Source organism: Calonectris borealis, chromosome 8, assembly GCF_964195595.1.
Source record: "Calonectris borealis chromosome 8, bCalBor7.hap1.2, whole genome shotgun sequence".
In the NCBI taxonomy this organism is placed as follows: Eukaryota; Metazoa; Chordata; class Aves; order Procellariiformes; family Procellariidae; genus Calonectris; species Calonectris borealis.
Genome location: NC_134319.1, coordinates 29,466,302 through 29,481,490, shown reverse-complemented (window position 1 = coordinate 29,481,490; position 15,189 = coordinate 29,466,302). Strand labels below are relative to the sequence as shown.

The following is a 15,189-nucleotide window of genomic DNA, read 5'->3' as shown; positions in this document are numbered from 1 at the left end:
TGGTACCGGTGGAAGAGAACTGCTTATTCTGTTTACAGAAAAGCTATAACACCTCCTGCCTCACCAAGGGAGAATCATCACAGCAAAGCTGTAGCATTTATCACAAATAACTGAAGAGAAAGAAGTGCCACGACAAACAAGCTGGAAAACACATTCAGAGGCAGCAAATACAGCTAGGATAAAAATACAGGTATAGCTGGTATGGAGTGAAATTCAGCATAGGAGGCAGTACTATTAAAATCTAGTACAAGGTGAAACGCCTCCACAGAAAGCAGGGCACATCCATCAAGCAGGTTAACACGTTACCATTGCTCAGGCTATCAGCTTAGTTCATAGCATACAAATTCCAGAACTTCTTTCCAAAAATAGACGGTAAGTACACAAAGCAGCAGAAACTCCTTGATGCCAAACTTTCAGCAAAAGCAAGGATGAGCAACAGAAACAACAGAAGAGATGAGAGCAGCAGGCATGAAGCGTACCGACCACTGAAAGCGCTAGCAGGAGATATATTAGTTACATTAGATATATTAGACACAGAGTAAACCGTTCTCAGGATCAAGCCTTACTTGCATGTTTTGCTATTTTGCTGACATTCAAAATTGTCAAACAGGCACTCGGGCGTGTTGCAGAACTCGTCACACTGTCCATTGAAAAGCATCCAGCAGCGCAATGAAGAGGAGCAGTTAGCCCAAGGATCTTCCATTGTCAGGGAGCAGTCGCCTCCATCCCACTGGCAGGCATGAGTGTTACAGTCTTCATCACAATAGCCATCTTTTGCCTTTTCTGCACACTGGGAATCCAAACATCCTCGGGGCTCTGGGCTGAATGTTACGGGCTGTTCACACTGGCTGCCTTGGGTGTGAACAGGGCACTGACAATAATAGTAAGGAGGCTGAGAATGAGGGTGGCAGCTTCCACCATTCTGGCAGGGCGCACTGGCACAACCCGTGTTTGTCTGGCATTCCTCTCCCACAGACAGCTTGGGACAATAGCACCGTGGACCAGAAGATGTCTGGATGCACTGCTCCCCCTTCTTGCATTTCACTTGTCCACAAGTACTGTGGCTGCTGAACTCACATTTTGCTCCAGAATAACCCTAAAGGGGAAAAAAAAGGCAAAACAACCAGGCTCACAAACTTACTCTTCAACGCTCTGAGGGCTGGAGGCAAGGTATCACGTGCAAACCCCTTCTCCCCCGTAATTCCTCTAGCCTCATTGCAGGAGCCATGATTTTCTGGATCTAGCCTCAGGGATAAACTAGGAATTTACAAGGCCCCATTACATTTTGAAATGGGCTTAGAAGAGCCATGAACAAGGGGAATCTTGCAGTAAGCACTGAGAACACAGGATAGCAAAAAAATTGTCAAAATTTAATGCTAGGTTTAAGACAGAAAAGCCAGCTATCCTTCCTTAATAGCAGAATTGTTTGAGGTGGGAACAGGCAGCATCACTCTCCCAGGGCACCTGGAAGCCCCGGGTTTCACAGCTAAGTAGGTAAACTAAAGGATGTCAGTAAAGAGTGTCCAGGGACACAGCTTTGCAAGTAGTACAGAAAAGATAACTTTCACCTACAGTGGACCAGTAAAACTAATGAGACCGTAGCCAGAGAACTCTATAGCTGAGGCAGGCAATCCAGTTTCAGGATACGGTGCTTACCGGAGGACACTGGCAGATGAACCCATCCGGCATATTGCTGGCAACAGCACAGGTACCTCCGTTCTGACAAGGCTTCCGGGGACACACATCAATCACACTTTCACAGTGACGGCCTGAGATGTACACACATGGGGAGAAGAGAGCAGAGCAATGTGTGTGTGCGCGTATCAAAAAGCATCACAAAGCAGAACACTCCAAGGAATAGCCAACGAGCCAAGCACGCCAGTGAGACCTTCCCCTCAGAACAGGCAGGGAACATCTCATAGATAACACACGGTCTCCAAGTAGCTGCCAAAGTAGCGGTAGAGGAAGGCACAGCCCCAGAATCCAAAAAGGGTATTTGGAGACAGTCCACCTTGTCTGCCTCCTCAGGAATGCGTGCAACCCAGCACGAAGACAGAATTTGCTGCTGTCAACCCCAAGTCAGCCAGGCACAGAGGCTGCAGGTGCTGCACCACATCAATTTGGGGATTCCTAAGTCTTCTTTACTTTTCGGGAGATGCTCAATGAGTCCAAAGGCAAATCACTCTCTAACCATAAATGAACAACTCTCAGGACCAGCTGCAACATGAGTGAATAGGACAAGCAAGCAGAGCCTCCTCAGACTGATCAGCTACACAGAGAGGTCTTACTGCACTGACTAGCATTTGCAGCATCGCCCAGAGTCAAACTCTGACATCAGGCTTTAAAAAGATGAGGATGACCCAAGAATGACTTGGACCCCCTAGGAAAAAGTTAATAGAAGTCTCCACACATGTGCAGCCAAGACTACTGCTCGCAGACAGGAGCAGACAGGGCAGGATGGCCCACAGAGTCCTGGCATCCTATCAGTCACAAACCACACCAAAGCCACCCCCGTCCCCTCCCAGGCAGAAGGGTCAACGTGGAATGCGCAGAAGACGAACAGCTAGAGGAAGAAGCATGCTCCCCCTCTGTGCCTAATATTTCCAGACAGATTTCATGTCTGAGACACAGCAGCTCCCCCTGCTCCTCCTAGGGTGCAGCAGGTCTGCATTCCCCACGCTGCAAGTTCCAGCAACCCTTCCATGAGAGCCAGAAGCAACATGAGGCATAATTCATAAAAGCAAGCTTAACAGACGGGCTTAAATATAAACATATCTGATGACCCGCACCAGTGTCCCACTGGCTAGCCTGGCTCCATTTCCCTCATATGTCGCTCTTTTAGGAAATTCTTTTGTCAGTCTAGGTAATGCATTCAAAAACTACTACAAGAATTCTTCAGATGTATGTCTTCGTGATTTCTTTGCATCTGACAAACACAAATTTAGTGGAAAATCACAGCATCTTTAAATTTTAAGAAAAAAAAAAAGAGTAAAAACTACTGGCAAAGCAAGCAGAGAAGGTCACTGGTAAGCAGGGAAAGTGAAAAGTTTTAACGGAGGAAAACTGAATACATACGAAGTTAAACTGACATGGAAACTGGAAAGCTGAAAGTTAAGAGACATCTGGAGACTATTAGCCCAAACTTATGCCCAGTGGGAGGCAGAAAGCAGAATAGCAGCAATACTAACAAAGAAGAGATCTGGAGAGAGTGAGACATAAGTTTGCGCAGTGTGAAATTCTTGCAAAGCTGTGATTCAAAGTTGGATTGTGGAAGGATCACATCACTAAGCTAGGAATGTACAGTCTGTCTATGCATAGAGTATTCCATCCTGACCAAATCACCAATGTAAGGAAGAAAGGGAGCAAGGAGTGGAAAAGAAGGCCAAAAGCTAATTACGGGTACCATGACACTGATTTATAGAGAAAATTCATATGCTGCTTTGCAAAAGGAAAAGCCATGGAGCAGCTGACGCGTGAACAGTTACACTTCCGATATTAGAAATGTGAAATTATGAAGGAGAGAAAAGTACCACAGAAAAAAAATCCTGGCAGCCAAGTTTCTCAGGAGATTCCTTTGTCTGAGACAGCTCTGGAAGCCAAATTTCTTAGAAGGTTTAAAAACGGAGACATGGTGTAGGGAAACAATCAGATATTGTAAAGGGAAGTGACTAGATAACACGACTGCCAGAAAGGGAAAGAATGACCATTTTTCAAGATATTGCTCTGAAATTGGAAATATGTTTACAACTACTCACCAGTAAAAGCACTACGACAGATACATGTATAATCATTTATCAGCTGAACACAGTCCAGACTTCCACGAGGGTTACAAGGATTAGAGAGGCATTCGTTGATATCTCCCTCACATCGCTCGCCTGCAAAGCCTGGGAGACAAATGCAGCTGTAGCTCCCGATCTGGTCAATGCACTGCCCTCCATTAAAGCAGCGGGGTGCTCCCGAGGCTGAAACACAGTCATCGACGTTCTCCTCACAGAAACGGCCTGTCAGGACGGTAAAAAGTAACAATTTGAGGATACAGTGTCATGGCCTCATTTCCTACACTGCTCATTAAGTTTTAAGACCATCTCACACACAGTCCCGGATATAAACAGGTAAAGATCCCAGCTTAACGCAATCCATACCCCGAGCAGACATCCAGCCTCAGATCAGACCTAGGGAGCATGTGTTTTAGATCCAGGCTGTTCTCAACGGTAGGTCATACTGGTATTTAGCAGCTTTCATGCTTGACTTAATTTAAGGGCATAATTAAAAACACAAAAACAAAACAAAACCAAAAAAGATGCACTCAATTTAGCCCTGCAACTGAACCGAGAGCCCTGTGCTGCCCTTGCGAGGCTGCGAGCTTCCCACCATTCATTTAACTTGGCGGTAACCCTGAAACTTGGCAAAAAGCATTTGTAGCGATATCACTGAAACAAGCAACAACAAACCAACAGAAAAACAACTGTGATAAAACACAGATTCCTGGCCAGCATGCCATTCCTGCAGTTTGACTTCTGGGGACTTACAGTAAACTCTCAACACGGGCTAGGGATGGCAGTTTCTCCCTCTCCCTACGGGGTTCCCTTTCAAGAGACAATCTCTGGTACTGGTTCTGCCTTCACCGCACAGTATGACGGATAAAAGGGTACAGAGAGGGCAAGCTGAGCAAGGAGTTTTGTCCCTTAACACAGTTGACTCGTCTGGAGCAAGTAAAGCCATTCATCTAAACATGGAGGATGCTTACATTGCCATCAGTAAAGTATTTATTTCAAACTGGGCCAGGGACAAAAGCTAAGTTTTGATATCATAAATAATTACATCAACCTTTTCTAATTTCTTTCATTTAAAAAAAAAAAAACAACAACATTGTCACATCCAAAAAATAATTCATCTCAACAAATAAAGACTGAAGAATTGAAAGCTATACATTCAGAACCTCTCAAAGGAGGATGGGTGCTTTAGTACAACACAGAAATTCTGGCAATGCAGAAATTAGTACATAAAATACACACTTGGATGTAGAGACATAAGAAGCAACTTTTTTTTTTTTTAATTGGAGGACCAAATTAAGAGCAATACATGAAGAACTGCTAACGCAATGATTTACAATGAAATAAACACTTATCCAGGCTGGGGAGATGTGCTGACAGCCGCACTAAAGTGAATGAGCTGGTAATATGCATGGGCAGGAGGAAAATATATTAGATTATTTTATAATTTTACTTAAATTTACTTTATGAAGCAAGAATTTAGTTCTATCTGACACACATCTGGAGATTTTGCCTACATTGAGACGACACACTTCAGAAAGAAAAAGTAAGTTCAGAGGAATGTAAAATCTTTAACTGACTTGAGAAATAAATTTAAGAAGAGAAGTCAAGTGAGAAAGCATTCACTGATGGGTTAAAATGTGCAGTCCTGAATATTTTCAAAGGTAGAAGTCAGGGCCATCAGGTCAGATATAACAGGGAAATGGAAGGTTAGGTTTCAAGAAACATGACATTAAACAGGCTGTGGAATCATACTTACTGAAAACCACCATTATGTACTGTGGACTTTTTTTTAAAAAAAGAGCTTTTAATAAAAGAGCTCAAATTTGCTGGAATAGTTTAAGCTAGCCCAGAGGCACTGAACTTACTTTCCACAAAAGACTCCAGGACAGAGGACAATGCAAGGCCAAAATTTAAACAAGTAAAGGACACTGGAAATTATGCAAGAACGAAGCAAGTTTTCTGTATATTTCATAGCATCTTAGCCAAAACGAAACCTTGGATTTACTGTATTAAAACAGATATGGTTGGGAGAGACCTTAACGATAACCTAGTCCATCCCCATTGCCAAAGACAGATCATAACATTCCCAAAGGACACTGTCATGACCTATTCCTTTAAAAGAAAAAAAGAAAAAAGAAAAAAAAGCAGCATTTATTTTTAAAGAGAAAATATGTATCTCAAGGGGTTCAGTGCACTTTGGGAACATTCTTCAAAGAAAATAATGCATTCCCTTTAGACTCTGCGTCATGAAACCAGTAGTCAGAAAGGAAAATTCACTCTTGTAACATTCACTTAATTGCTGAGCTTCATACCCCGAGTTCCTGGTGGACAGGAGCACTTGAAATGATTGACGAGGTCTATACATGTTCCTCCATTCTGGCAGGGCTGGAACTGGCACTCATCCACTTCATATTCGCAGTTGACACCCTGGTATCCAGGCACACACTGCCGGTATAAAAATAAGTGTGAATAATCTTCTCCTAAGAGATACATTAGTAGACATCTGAGAAAGGCTAACACAGACAAAACGAACCCTCAACGGGACAGATTATGACGGCCTTTGTGGCTATACAACTGCAAGTGATTTCAAGGGCTGCGCAGCCAGCCAGCTTAAGCACACAACTTGACCATGTGACTACTCAACAGCACACTGCATGTTTGAATTTGAGTGACTTTATTCCCGCAAAATATAACGATCAAATCCTTACACCCTTTAGCACTGAGAGTGGCTTAGAACTTTTGACTTAAAGTTTACATAAAACTCATCCTTTCCTTCTGGGCATGAGCTTCCAAGGCATTCTATCATTCTGAAAAGTTTAGGAAGGTTGATATACCATAATCTCATGGCTCTCTGCATCAGCTGTAGGAAACAAAAAGCAGTGGAAGACATCTCCCACTTTGAGAGGCAAGGGATACTTTGCCCATCCAATGGGGAAAATACAACATTCCTTTAATGTATTCTACATATATTTTAACATAAACCACACCTCAGGCAAAAAATCTTTCAAGATAAGAACTCCATCTCCAAAGAGGCAAAGAGTTCAAATGCCCATCAACCACACCTCCTTATGATCACACCTCTAATTCAGTCTTAAAAGCCTCTCAGGAGCACTGCTTCTGCCACAGCTAAATTAAAAATTCTTTCCAGGTGCAGGTTGCTTTTATCCCCTTCTTTGAAGCTATTCTACCACTTGCACGTGTTTCTGATTTCTTTTGATTCCTTTGCATTACAATGCTCTAAATATTTAGATCTCTTCCTATGAAACCACCATGCCTTACCTCGCACTGGTATCCACCCAGGTGATCCCGGCAGGTAGCACCGTTCTGGCAGGGGCTGGAGTCACACTCATCCAGCTGCGCCTCGCAGTAACTGCCAGTGTAACCCACCTGGCACTGGCAGTGGTGCGTGTTTCCAACATTGAGGCAGTGACCAGAGTGCTGGCACAACTGGTCCACTGTGACTCCTGAAACAAAGTTAAATAAAGTGAGCAAATACGTAAAACACATTTGCCGCCAGCGCTGGTAGCTCAGCCAGGAACGAATATGGCTAGACCCAACAAACTGGAAAGTTGAAACTCAAAAATTGAAGTTACTCTTTAAATTACAGTGGGTCAGAACCACAAATGGCTTCCAAATGAAGTCACTGCTCTGTCCCCTTTGGATCATCAGCATCAACACCGGCATGAAGTATTTGTATTGCTGTATTATTTTACCACTGGGTGGTGAATACACATCTGAAGTACTACTGTTGCAGTACAAAGGTTCAACGTTTGTACCTAGAAGGTCTGTAAAAGGTATGGGAGCTTGACACCCTTCTCCTTTGACACTGAATCTGCTTGTTTGGATTTCCTGGACTAAAAATGGCATGACGCTGTCCATCAGCCTGGGCTACAAACCACCTTCCAGGAAGAAATTCACTTAAAAACCAAATCTTTTACATGTACATCATCTGAAGCAGGAAATTACTACTTTGGGGGGCCATGGTATTACCTATATAGTTAAATAGCGCACTTAATAGCCAGTGCTATTTTCTCTGGGAAAATACTTACAAAGATCATGAGTTACAAGATTCACTTCTCGTTCAAGGACATGTTTTAAACCTGGTGTGCCTTGGATTTAGCAGAAAGGCATAAATAGCTGATATATTTCCCAAAAAGGCAGTCCACGTAAAACACTATTACTGAAACTCTGAGACTTCCTAAAATATTTAGTTCTTTTTTTCTAATATTTTTTATGGTAGAAACAAGAAGCTTCTTATGTCAGGAGAATCAAGAAAGCCTTGACTCCCAAATACAACCTTGCAGAGAATTTTTTACCTTAGAAGCGATCATGATCGACCACCTAGAGGCAAAGCTCTCTGGGATCTCCAAAACATGCTGTGTTCACAGGCGTATGGGGAAAGGAGGCGCACATTAATGATGCATGGGGAAATGTTTTCAAGTCAAAGCATGGATGATGCTTATTTACCCCTTTGTGAAGCTGCCACTTGACATGAGACATTGGGCACATCGCAGTAAGCACCAGTCCAGCCAGATGGACAGACGCATCGAGTCTGGGCTCCACTCTGGACACATGTGCCTTTATTCTTACAGGGAGACTTGCTGCACAGATCCATAAGTGCCTGGACAAAAAAAAACCCACAACATGATACATGGCAAGCGCAGTAGGAAACACTACTCAGTACAAGTTCAAGAAGCAAAGAAAGGAAGCTCTGCAAAGCTGGTTCCATGTGGCACTGGAAAGAAAGGGACAGTGCTTCCCAAGTCTAAGCCAGGTGCTTCACTGACAGTCTCAAGAGCTCATATGCCTAGGAAAGCGCAAATGTACACAGAAGTAAACCCCAGATGGCAGCATCATTTCAAGAGCAAGCTGATCATCACACCTTGCTATGCAGAGGGACCTTTGCCTGGCTGGGTTTGAGAAAATTCAGTTTTATCTCAGACCAGGCTTCTAATTCCACATTAGTAGGAGGCTTCCAGCTATCTTGATTCCTTATACAAAAAAACCAGTTTCCAGGCAAAGAGACTAAAACGCAGTAAATCATCATATGAAAGTGGAGCGAGGACCCAAAATAACTGTATGACCTAATACAAACCAGCCACTAACCATCATTTCCTTTTTGAGCACTTAGTCTTCAAAGTAATACAGCTATTTGATTGATTTCAAGCTGACTTGAGGGAAGGACGAGGTTTTTAAAGCGAGTAGTACTGAATTTTGGCTGTAAAATGCAATTTCAATTGCAGAAAGTTCTGCTTTTCAGATGCAAACTGTCTGCTTACAAAGATTAAAGTAGAAAAATCTGCGCTTTCACAGGCAACCAAAAAGAAACTTGGAATTAAGTTTTATCACATGTAGTTGAGCGTGAAGAAGAAAAACACCGAGCCTCTTGCTTCTGCATTTGTAATGAGTAGCTGACTGTTTTACATGCAAATTCTATAACTTATGAATCATTGTCTGATTTTGTGCTGCTTATTTAGCTTTGCTAATTAGGTCAAGTCAGTTTACCACTAAGACAAGAACTACAGTGTAGCTGTAATCTATAAATCTCTCCAATACAGCTTTGAATAGTACTTATAAATTTAGAAAGTTCTGATTCCTTGTATAAAATGAGTAATACTTTATGATCAAGCTTCTCCGAACATAAATCAGACTTTCTGAGAAACCACAACATTTAATTTGGGGACAAGAACATTAATCCTTTTCTCAAGTGAAAACAAAGCAAACATAACAGAAGAGGAACTACTGAACTTCACTGTACTTTACGATCACTCTCAATGCTAATTCTCCCAATGAGGTTTAAGCGGTGTGCCCAGAATGCATAATTAGGGTAGCAGAGGGGTTGCTTTTTTATATCACTTCATTACTTCGCATTCACTTCCTCCATTAGCAATACCTAGAAGCAGACCTGACAGTTTAATGTCTAGCAACATACTTCTGGAAAAGCACCTCCCCCACTGCCACTAAAATGCTTCTTCTAACACCCACTGCTTTACAAAGACACACTGGCACGAAAGACACTTGCAGAATCCTTAGAAAATTGTAGTGTTTTCCAGTAGTTTAAGAAATTCAGTTTTTTTTTTTTTAAATGGCAGCACTCAGGCTGCTTATGAAGGAAGCCAATATAGTGTTTACTGTTCCAAAGCTAGAAAGAGTGTCAAATCATACTTGCTGTTTTGATAAGCACAGAATAAAAAGAAAAAGCTCTGATTTGAAAAATTAAATCAGCATTCTGTTTCCGCTGTGACATGCCAAGTTTAAAGTCTTTAATAGGTACTCATCAGCCATTTAAAGTATAGGTTTGCAGCTCCTACGCTCAACTGTGGAAAACTGTAAATTGCCTGAACTTAAGTCTGAAAGTAAGGCTAGAGATTTTTATTGAGGTTTTTAACAGGACAATCACATCAGTTACTGCCCCAAAACATTTTCTGGCTTCTTATGGGAAAAAAAAAAAAATCTACAATCAATCCGGAATAACTACACTTCCCTGTATAAAATAGAACAGTTAAATCAAGGTCCTGCTAATCAGACTGATATTCTGCCATTTAAACTGGTGGTTTTTTGTCTTGGTTTGTGTGTGTTTGGTGGTTTTTTTAATACAGGACTCTACCTTCAACCAGGACAATTTTATGCTTCAAACGAAATGCAGCCATTTTCAAAGCTAACAGCTGGTTTTCATTTAAGAAGAAAAATAATCTAGAAAGTTCCAATGACACCTGTCCTCATCAATAACTGAGCATTTTTTCCTCCTTATAACTAAACACACTTGATTTCCAGAGTTTTGAACAGGGGCACCTGCTCTGCTAAGACGGAGGTGCTGAACCTATTTTTCCCTTGTGTAGCACCAGGGAACCGGCACTGAAGGAACAAGAGCTCTGCCACGTTTGGTACCTCACATCTAACCCGGTCACTTCTGCTGTTGGACAGTTCAGCCAGCAGTGCCCCGTGCAAAACGGGCAGGAAAGTGTCACCCACCTGACAGTTCTTCCCAGTATAACCCAAAGGACATATACATCGGTATGTGCCTAGGCTGTCCACGCAAGAGCCTTTGTTCAAGCAAGGGTGTGAATCGCACTCATTAATTTCCGTGAGGCAGAAGGGTCCTGTAAACCCCACCGGACACTGGCAAGTAAAGGAATTGATCCCATCCACACAAGTACCTCCATTGAAACAGGAGCTGCAAGAGAGTGAGAACAAAGGTAAGCTGAGACAAAATGCAATTAGTTCACAGCCAAAACAGCATGTAAACATTACTGAGATGAGAGAGGAAACCAGATTACAGGATCTTCTGGCCACTGGGAAGTTCCTGCTAAAGAAGCATAAACCAGATAACAGCAATTCAAGGGGACTCCAGCTCACACTCCAGCTCACTGTCTTTCACCTTGGCACGCAAAGAAAGTAAAGCAGGGTTTCAATGAGTCATTAGTGATGGAGGTAACTTATTTAATGAAATCTTCCCAGCTTCAATGTGACCACAAACAGTACTGTACCAGGTAGGCATGTGGCTTGCTCAAACTGATAGATTTTATACAAGTTTTATTACAAATTACAATTGTATTACAAATTGTGAGAAACAAAACAATTTGCCTTTTTTTTTAAAGCTTCAAAGGAGTCACAGGTATGTTTTCTCAAGGAAAAAGTTCATTTAACATGCAAAACACAAGCATGTTCTTCATTGAAATTATGTGAAAGTATTGGTATTGCTAAATCCCTTCCTCCTCTTCTCATGAGAACCTTAAGTCCTTGATTTGTAAAACTACTCATACATGCCCTGGCAGAATTCAGATCAAAGGAATTCTCCCCCTCCCCCCAATCTTCCAATCATAAGAAATTCTGCCAGATTAGGTGTCCTATGGAGAAGTGACTGGGAAAGTTAGGAGAAGCGATGCCTCACGCAAAATTGTCTCTTTTTTCCTTCTGAAGAAACGCCTGCCAGGAAACTCCTATTCTTCTGAAAATAACTCTAGATCAGACTCAAGATAATCAGTTTGATAAAGTACACAAAACGAATTCATGCTTGTTATCTGTTTTGTGCACTGTGAAAGGGTACTTCCACGGGAGAAGCTACTGACTCACCTCCTTGAACTTCCAGTGCAAGTTTTAAGTATCTAAATTCTGACTGTGATTTCGGTAGAGATGTCAACATTAATCTATTTATCAGAGATGTTCCTCTGCCTTGTGGGTTGAATTCTGTTTTACAGGGAGCAGAAACTGCTGTTTACATTCATGGCAAAACAAGGAAGAGAAGACAGAGGAACTGTCAATCACTTGGCGTGTTTCACTGAAATCAGGTACCCATCTCCAAAAGAAGATGGCACTCTCTCATAGGCGGCTTCTCACATAAGACATGGAAGAATTATTTGAACCGAATTCAAATTAGCCAACCACCATGGCGCTCTCAAGTATAGCTCAGTAAATTTTGATTGAGAAGGTGTGACTGGTTTAGCTTGGCAGAGCGTTGAAAATTGCTACATCCTTCATTCATACCTGCAAGACTGGTTTCTGTCCTGACTGATAACAAAAACAAAAACAGGATAAACCTCAAGGAAGAACCAGGCGTTCTGCTAAAACACCCAACATACTTCACTTGATTAAACAACTGTTGTGCAAATTAAACACACCCTCATCAGTGACACAATCCTGTTCTTAAGTAAAAGATGTTAAAATACCTCCTCCCCCACAAACGCAATTTTATAAAAGATAAGAAAGATCTTTTCTTTCTGTGCAGAAAACACATGAGAATACCAAGAACTTTGCATTTAGGCACCTTATTTGTTTCTGGTAACTAGACTAGAACAGACTGGTTTTTGATTTTTTTTTTAACCATTTCAAGCTTTATTAGAAATTGTTTCCATTTGAGAATCTGAAGTTACTTACATCAATCCTAACAAAGCTTAAAATAAATATGCAGGTAGATGATGGATACACAGGGTTAACTCTCAAAGAGCTTTTAAAACTACCAAGTGAACCATTTATGTAAGGACCAGCTGTTGAGCATTTTAACTCAGTTCCACACCTCCCCCTTAGAACGTCAGGTTTTATCTCAACACTGCTAAACCACATCCAACTTGTGAGCATTAAAAGATCTCTGATGATTAAACCCTTCCGGTACAGAATTTGTGGATTCAGTGTTCCTCCTGGTTGCTTCTTCATATTCTTTGCAATCAATAACTCAACTTGGGGCTAATTTCATTTTCCTGCCTTTCTGAGAGTTGGTCATCACTTCCATTTTTGCAGCTTTTGTATTTCTGAACACAGTAACTGTTCATAACCAATCAATTATTTCCCCTCCCCTATATGATAATGGTCTTATAAAAATATAAATTATTTATGTTTTAATAAGCTAGCATCTGTTACTGTTTAACGTTTGTTAAACACTGTCATAATTCTTCCTATAACGGAACTAAGCTTCTAACTAGTCATGCAAACTGAAGACCAACTTTGATAGGAAACTGTCTTTCAGCTGGTACCCTGCACAAGGTAAGCAAGTTTTCCTTGCATGAATCACAAGTATGTCTCAGTGACAAAAGGCAGGAAAAGAGAGTTAAAAACTGCTTCCGAGTAGGACTGACGTCAAGCCATGAGCACACACTGTGTGGCTCCTTAGTGCAGCAGCACAGTGAAGTTGTCTCACCTCTCAGTGCATTCGTCGATGTTGTTCTCACAGTTGGTTCCCTCAAACCCAGGTTGACACTTGCACGTGTAGCTGTTGACGTAGTGGGTGCACGTGCCTCCATTCCTGCATGGTTCACTCAGACATTCATTGGTATCTGTCTGACATTTATCTCCATGAAATCCAGGTAGGCAGATGCATGAGAAAGAGTTTATCCCATCCACACATGAAGCTCCATTTTGGCAGGGATCTAAGATAGAAGCATTACAGTAAGCGTTAAAATGGGTAACAGTCAAAGGCCAGGCCTAGAGTAGTATCACACAGCCCAGAGTGTGACAGACTACTGACAAGTTTTTCTGAGCCACTTTTCGGAACAAATAATTGCAAAGCATTATCAATAAGAAATTCACAAGAAGGTGTGGATCAAGACCAAGTTTCAGGGCCTAAAGGTTTCTCTACTCGGATTTGTTCAGCCAAAACCAGCAAAACCAGACCCAAAGTCTCTTGATTTAAAATTCACACTCTGCTTTTTTGATAAATGCCTACTGACAAAGACAATACAAACAGCACAGCAACTGTTTCTTCTTATCAAGTCTTATTCATAAGAATGCAGACCGTTCTCTCTTTTCCAGACACTGCTCAACACATGAAAGAACTTGTGTGCTTCATTTTAAGCATGAAAGTAGTCCAGTCAAATCAAATGTGCATGTGTAAATTAGTATATATATGAGCATTTATGCGCTACTGAGCACTTAGCATTTTTCCCAGTATTAAAGGCTGACTGGGACAGGCTGGCAGAAAAGCTCACAAATTCGTACACAACTTTGGATTCTCCTCACCTCTGCATTTCTTGACATTTGCTTTATCCCTACCATGATCTTGCTACTTGCGTATCACCATTTTTTGGTCTAAACCACCCCCTACTACTGTATTCCCTCTACTTCCACAAGTACCAATCTGCCTGAAAGAGCTCCGCCGTTCAGTAGTTTCTTCCTGCTTTGCTCCTTCCACCTTTGGATTTAAGGCTCACATTCCTCTGTTGGATACTGCCTCTGAAGCCAGTTTCCTTTTCTACTCTGCATTCCCTAGACCAAAAGCCTGTGTATATGAAGGCAGGGAGGGAAACTGGGAGGGGGGAAGGAAAAGGGGGGACAGGAAGGAGGATGAAAAAAAGGTTACGGAGCAGGTTTTTTTTGATCTATGACTATCTTTAAGTAATACTAAAATACAAACTTTAAATGCAAATAGACTCCACCAAAAATTTTCAGTTCAACATAAGTACAGGATCATTCTGTTCACTGGTAAACAAAGAAAACGGACTCAAAAGGTAATTAAAGCTCACTTATTGACTGAGAAATAGGCTCACATGATAAAAAATTGTGTTATAAGAGACACACCTGCATCCATTTAAAGGTCATCTGACTACTGCAGAGAAAAAGCACATTCAAAGTGAGACCCCTGGCAGCTATAAAATGTTGTGTCTATGGCAGCCAGCCATTTATGACTGAAGCCAAATGCTGCGCATTAATTTTCTGTGCCGCACATTTACTGACAGAAAAAGGAGACTCAAGTATCAACTTTTCAGTAAGTTCTTGTTATTGGAGGGTTTGTTTGCTTCATAGATTAAAGACATTTGGCTCAAGCCATGGAAGGTTTTTGTTATGCTAAATGAAATCAGCTGCAGCAGTAATTTGAAATTCTTCAACCTCATGGGTGTGCTGCCTAACAGAAAACACGGGACGAATCTCATAGCTCTCAGAACACTTAGGAATAGAGAGAGATTTCCCAGCTGTTCAAGAGAGA

General features: G+C 41.7%; 1 protein-coding gene across 1 annotated transcript in view; it reads right to left on the bottom strand.

The window, feature by feature from the left end:
- Nucleotides 1-15,189, bottom strand: part of NOTCH2 (notch receptor 2) — an 87,708-nt gene that overhangs the window by 14,066 nt on the left and 58,453 nt on the right. Inside the window, exons 17-24 of the mRNA XM_075156644.1 lie at nt 13,408-13,636; nt 10,749-10,950; nt 8,244-8,397; nt 7,056-7,240; nt 6,089-6,221; nt 3,756-4,001; nt 1,657-1,769; nt 567-1,096 (exon numbers count right to left, since the gene is read on the bottom strand). Coding sequence (XP_075012745.1) covers nt 567-1,096; nt 1,657-1,769; nt 3,756-4,001; nt 6,089-6,221; nt 7,056-7,240; nt 8,244-8,397; nt 10,749-10,950; nt 13,408-13,636 — 1,792 coding nt within the window. The remainder of the gene's footprint in view (nt 1-566; nt 1,097-1,656; nt 1,770-3,755; nt 4,002-6,088; nt 6,222-7,055; nt 7,241-8,243; nt 8,398-10,748; nt 10,951-13,407; nt 13,637-15,189) is intronic.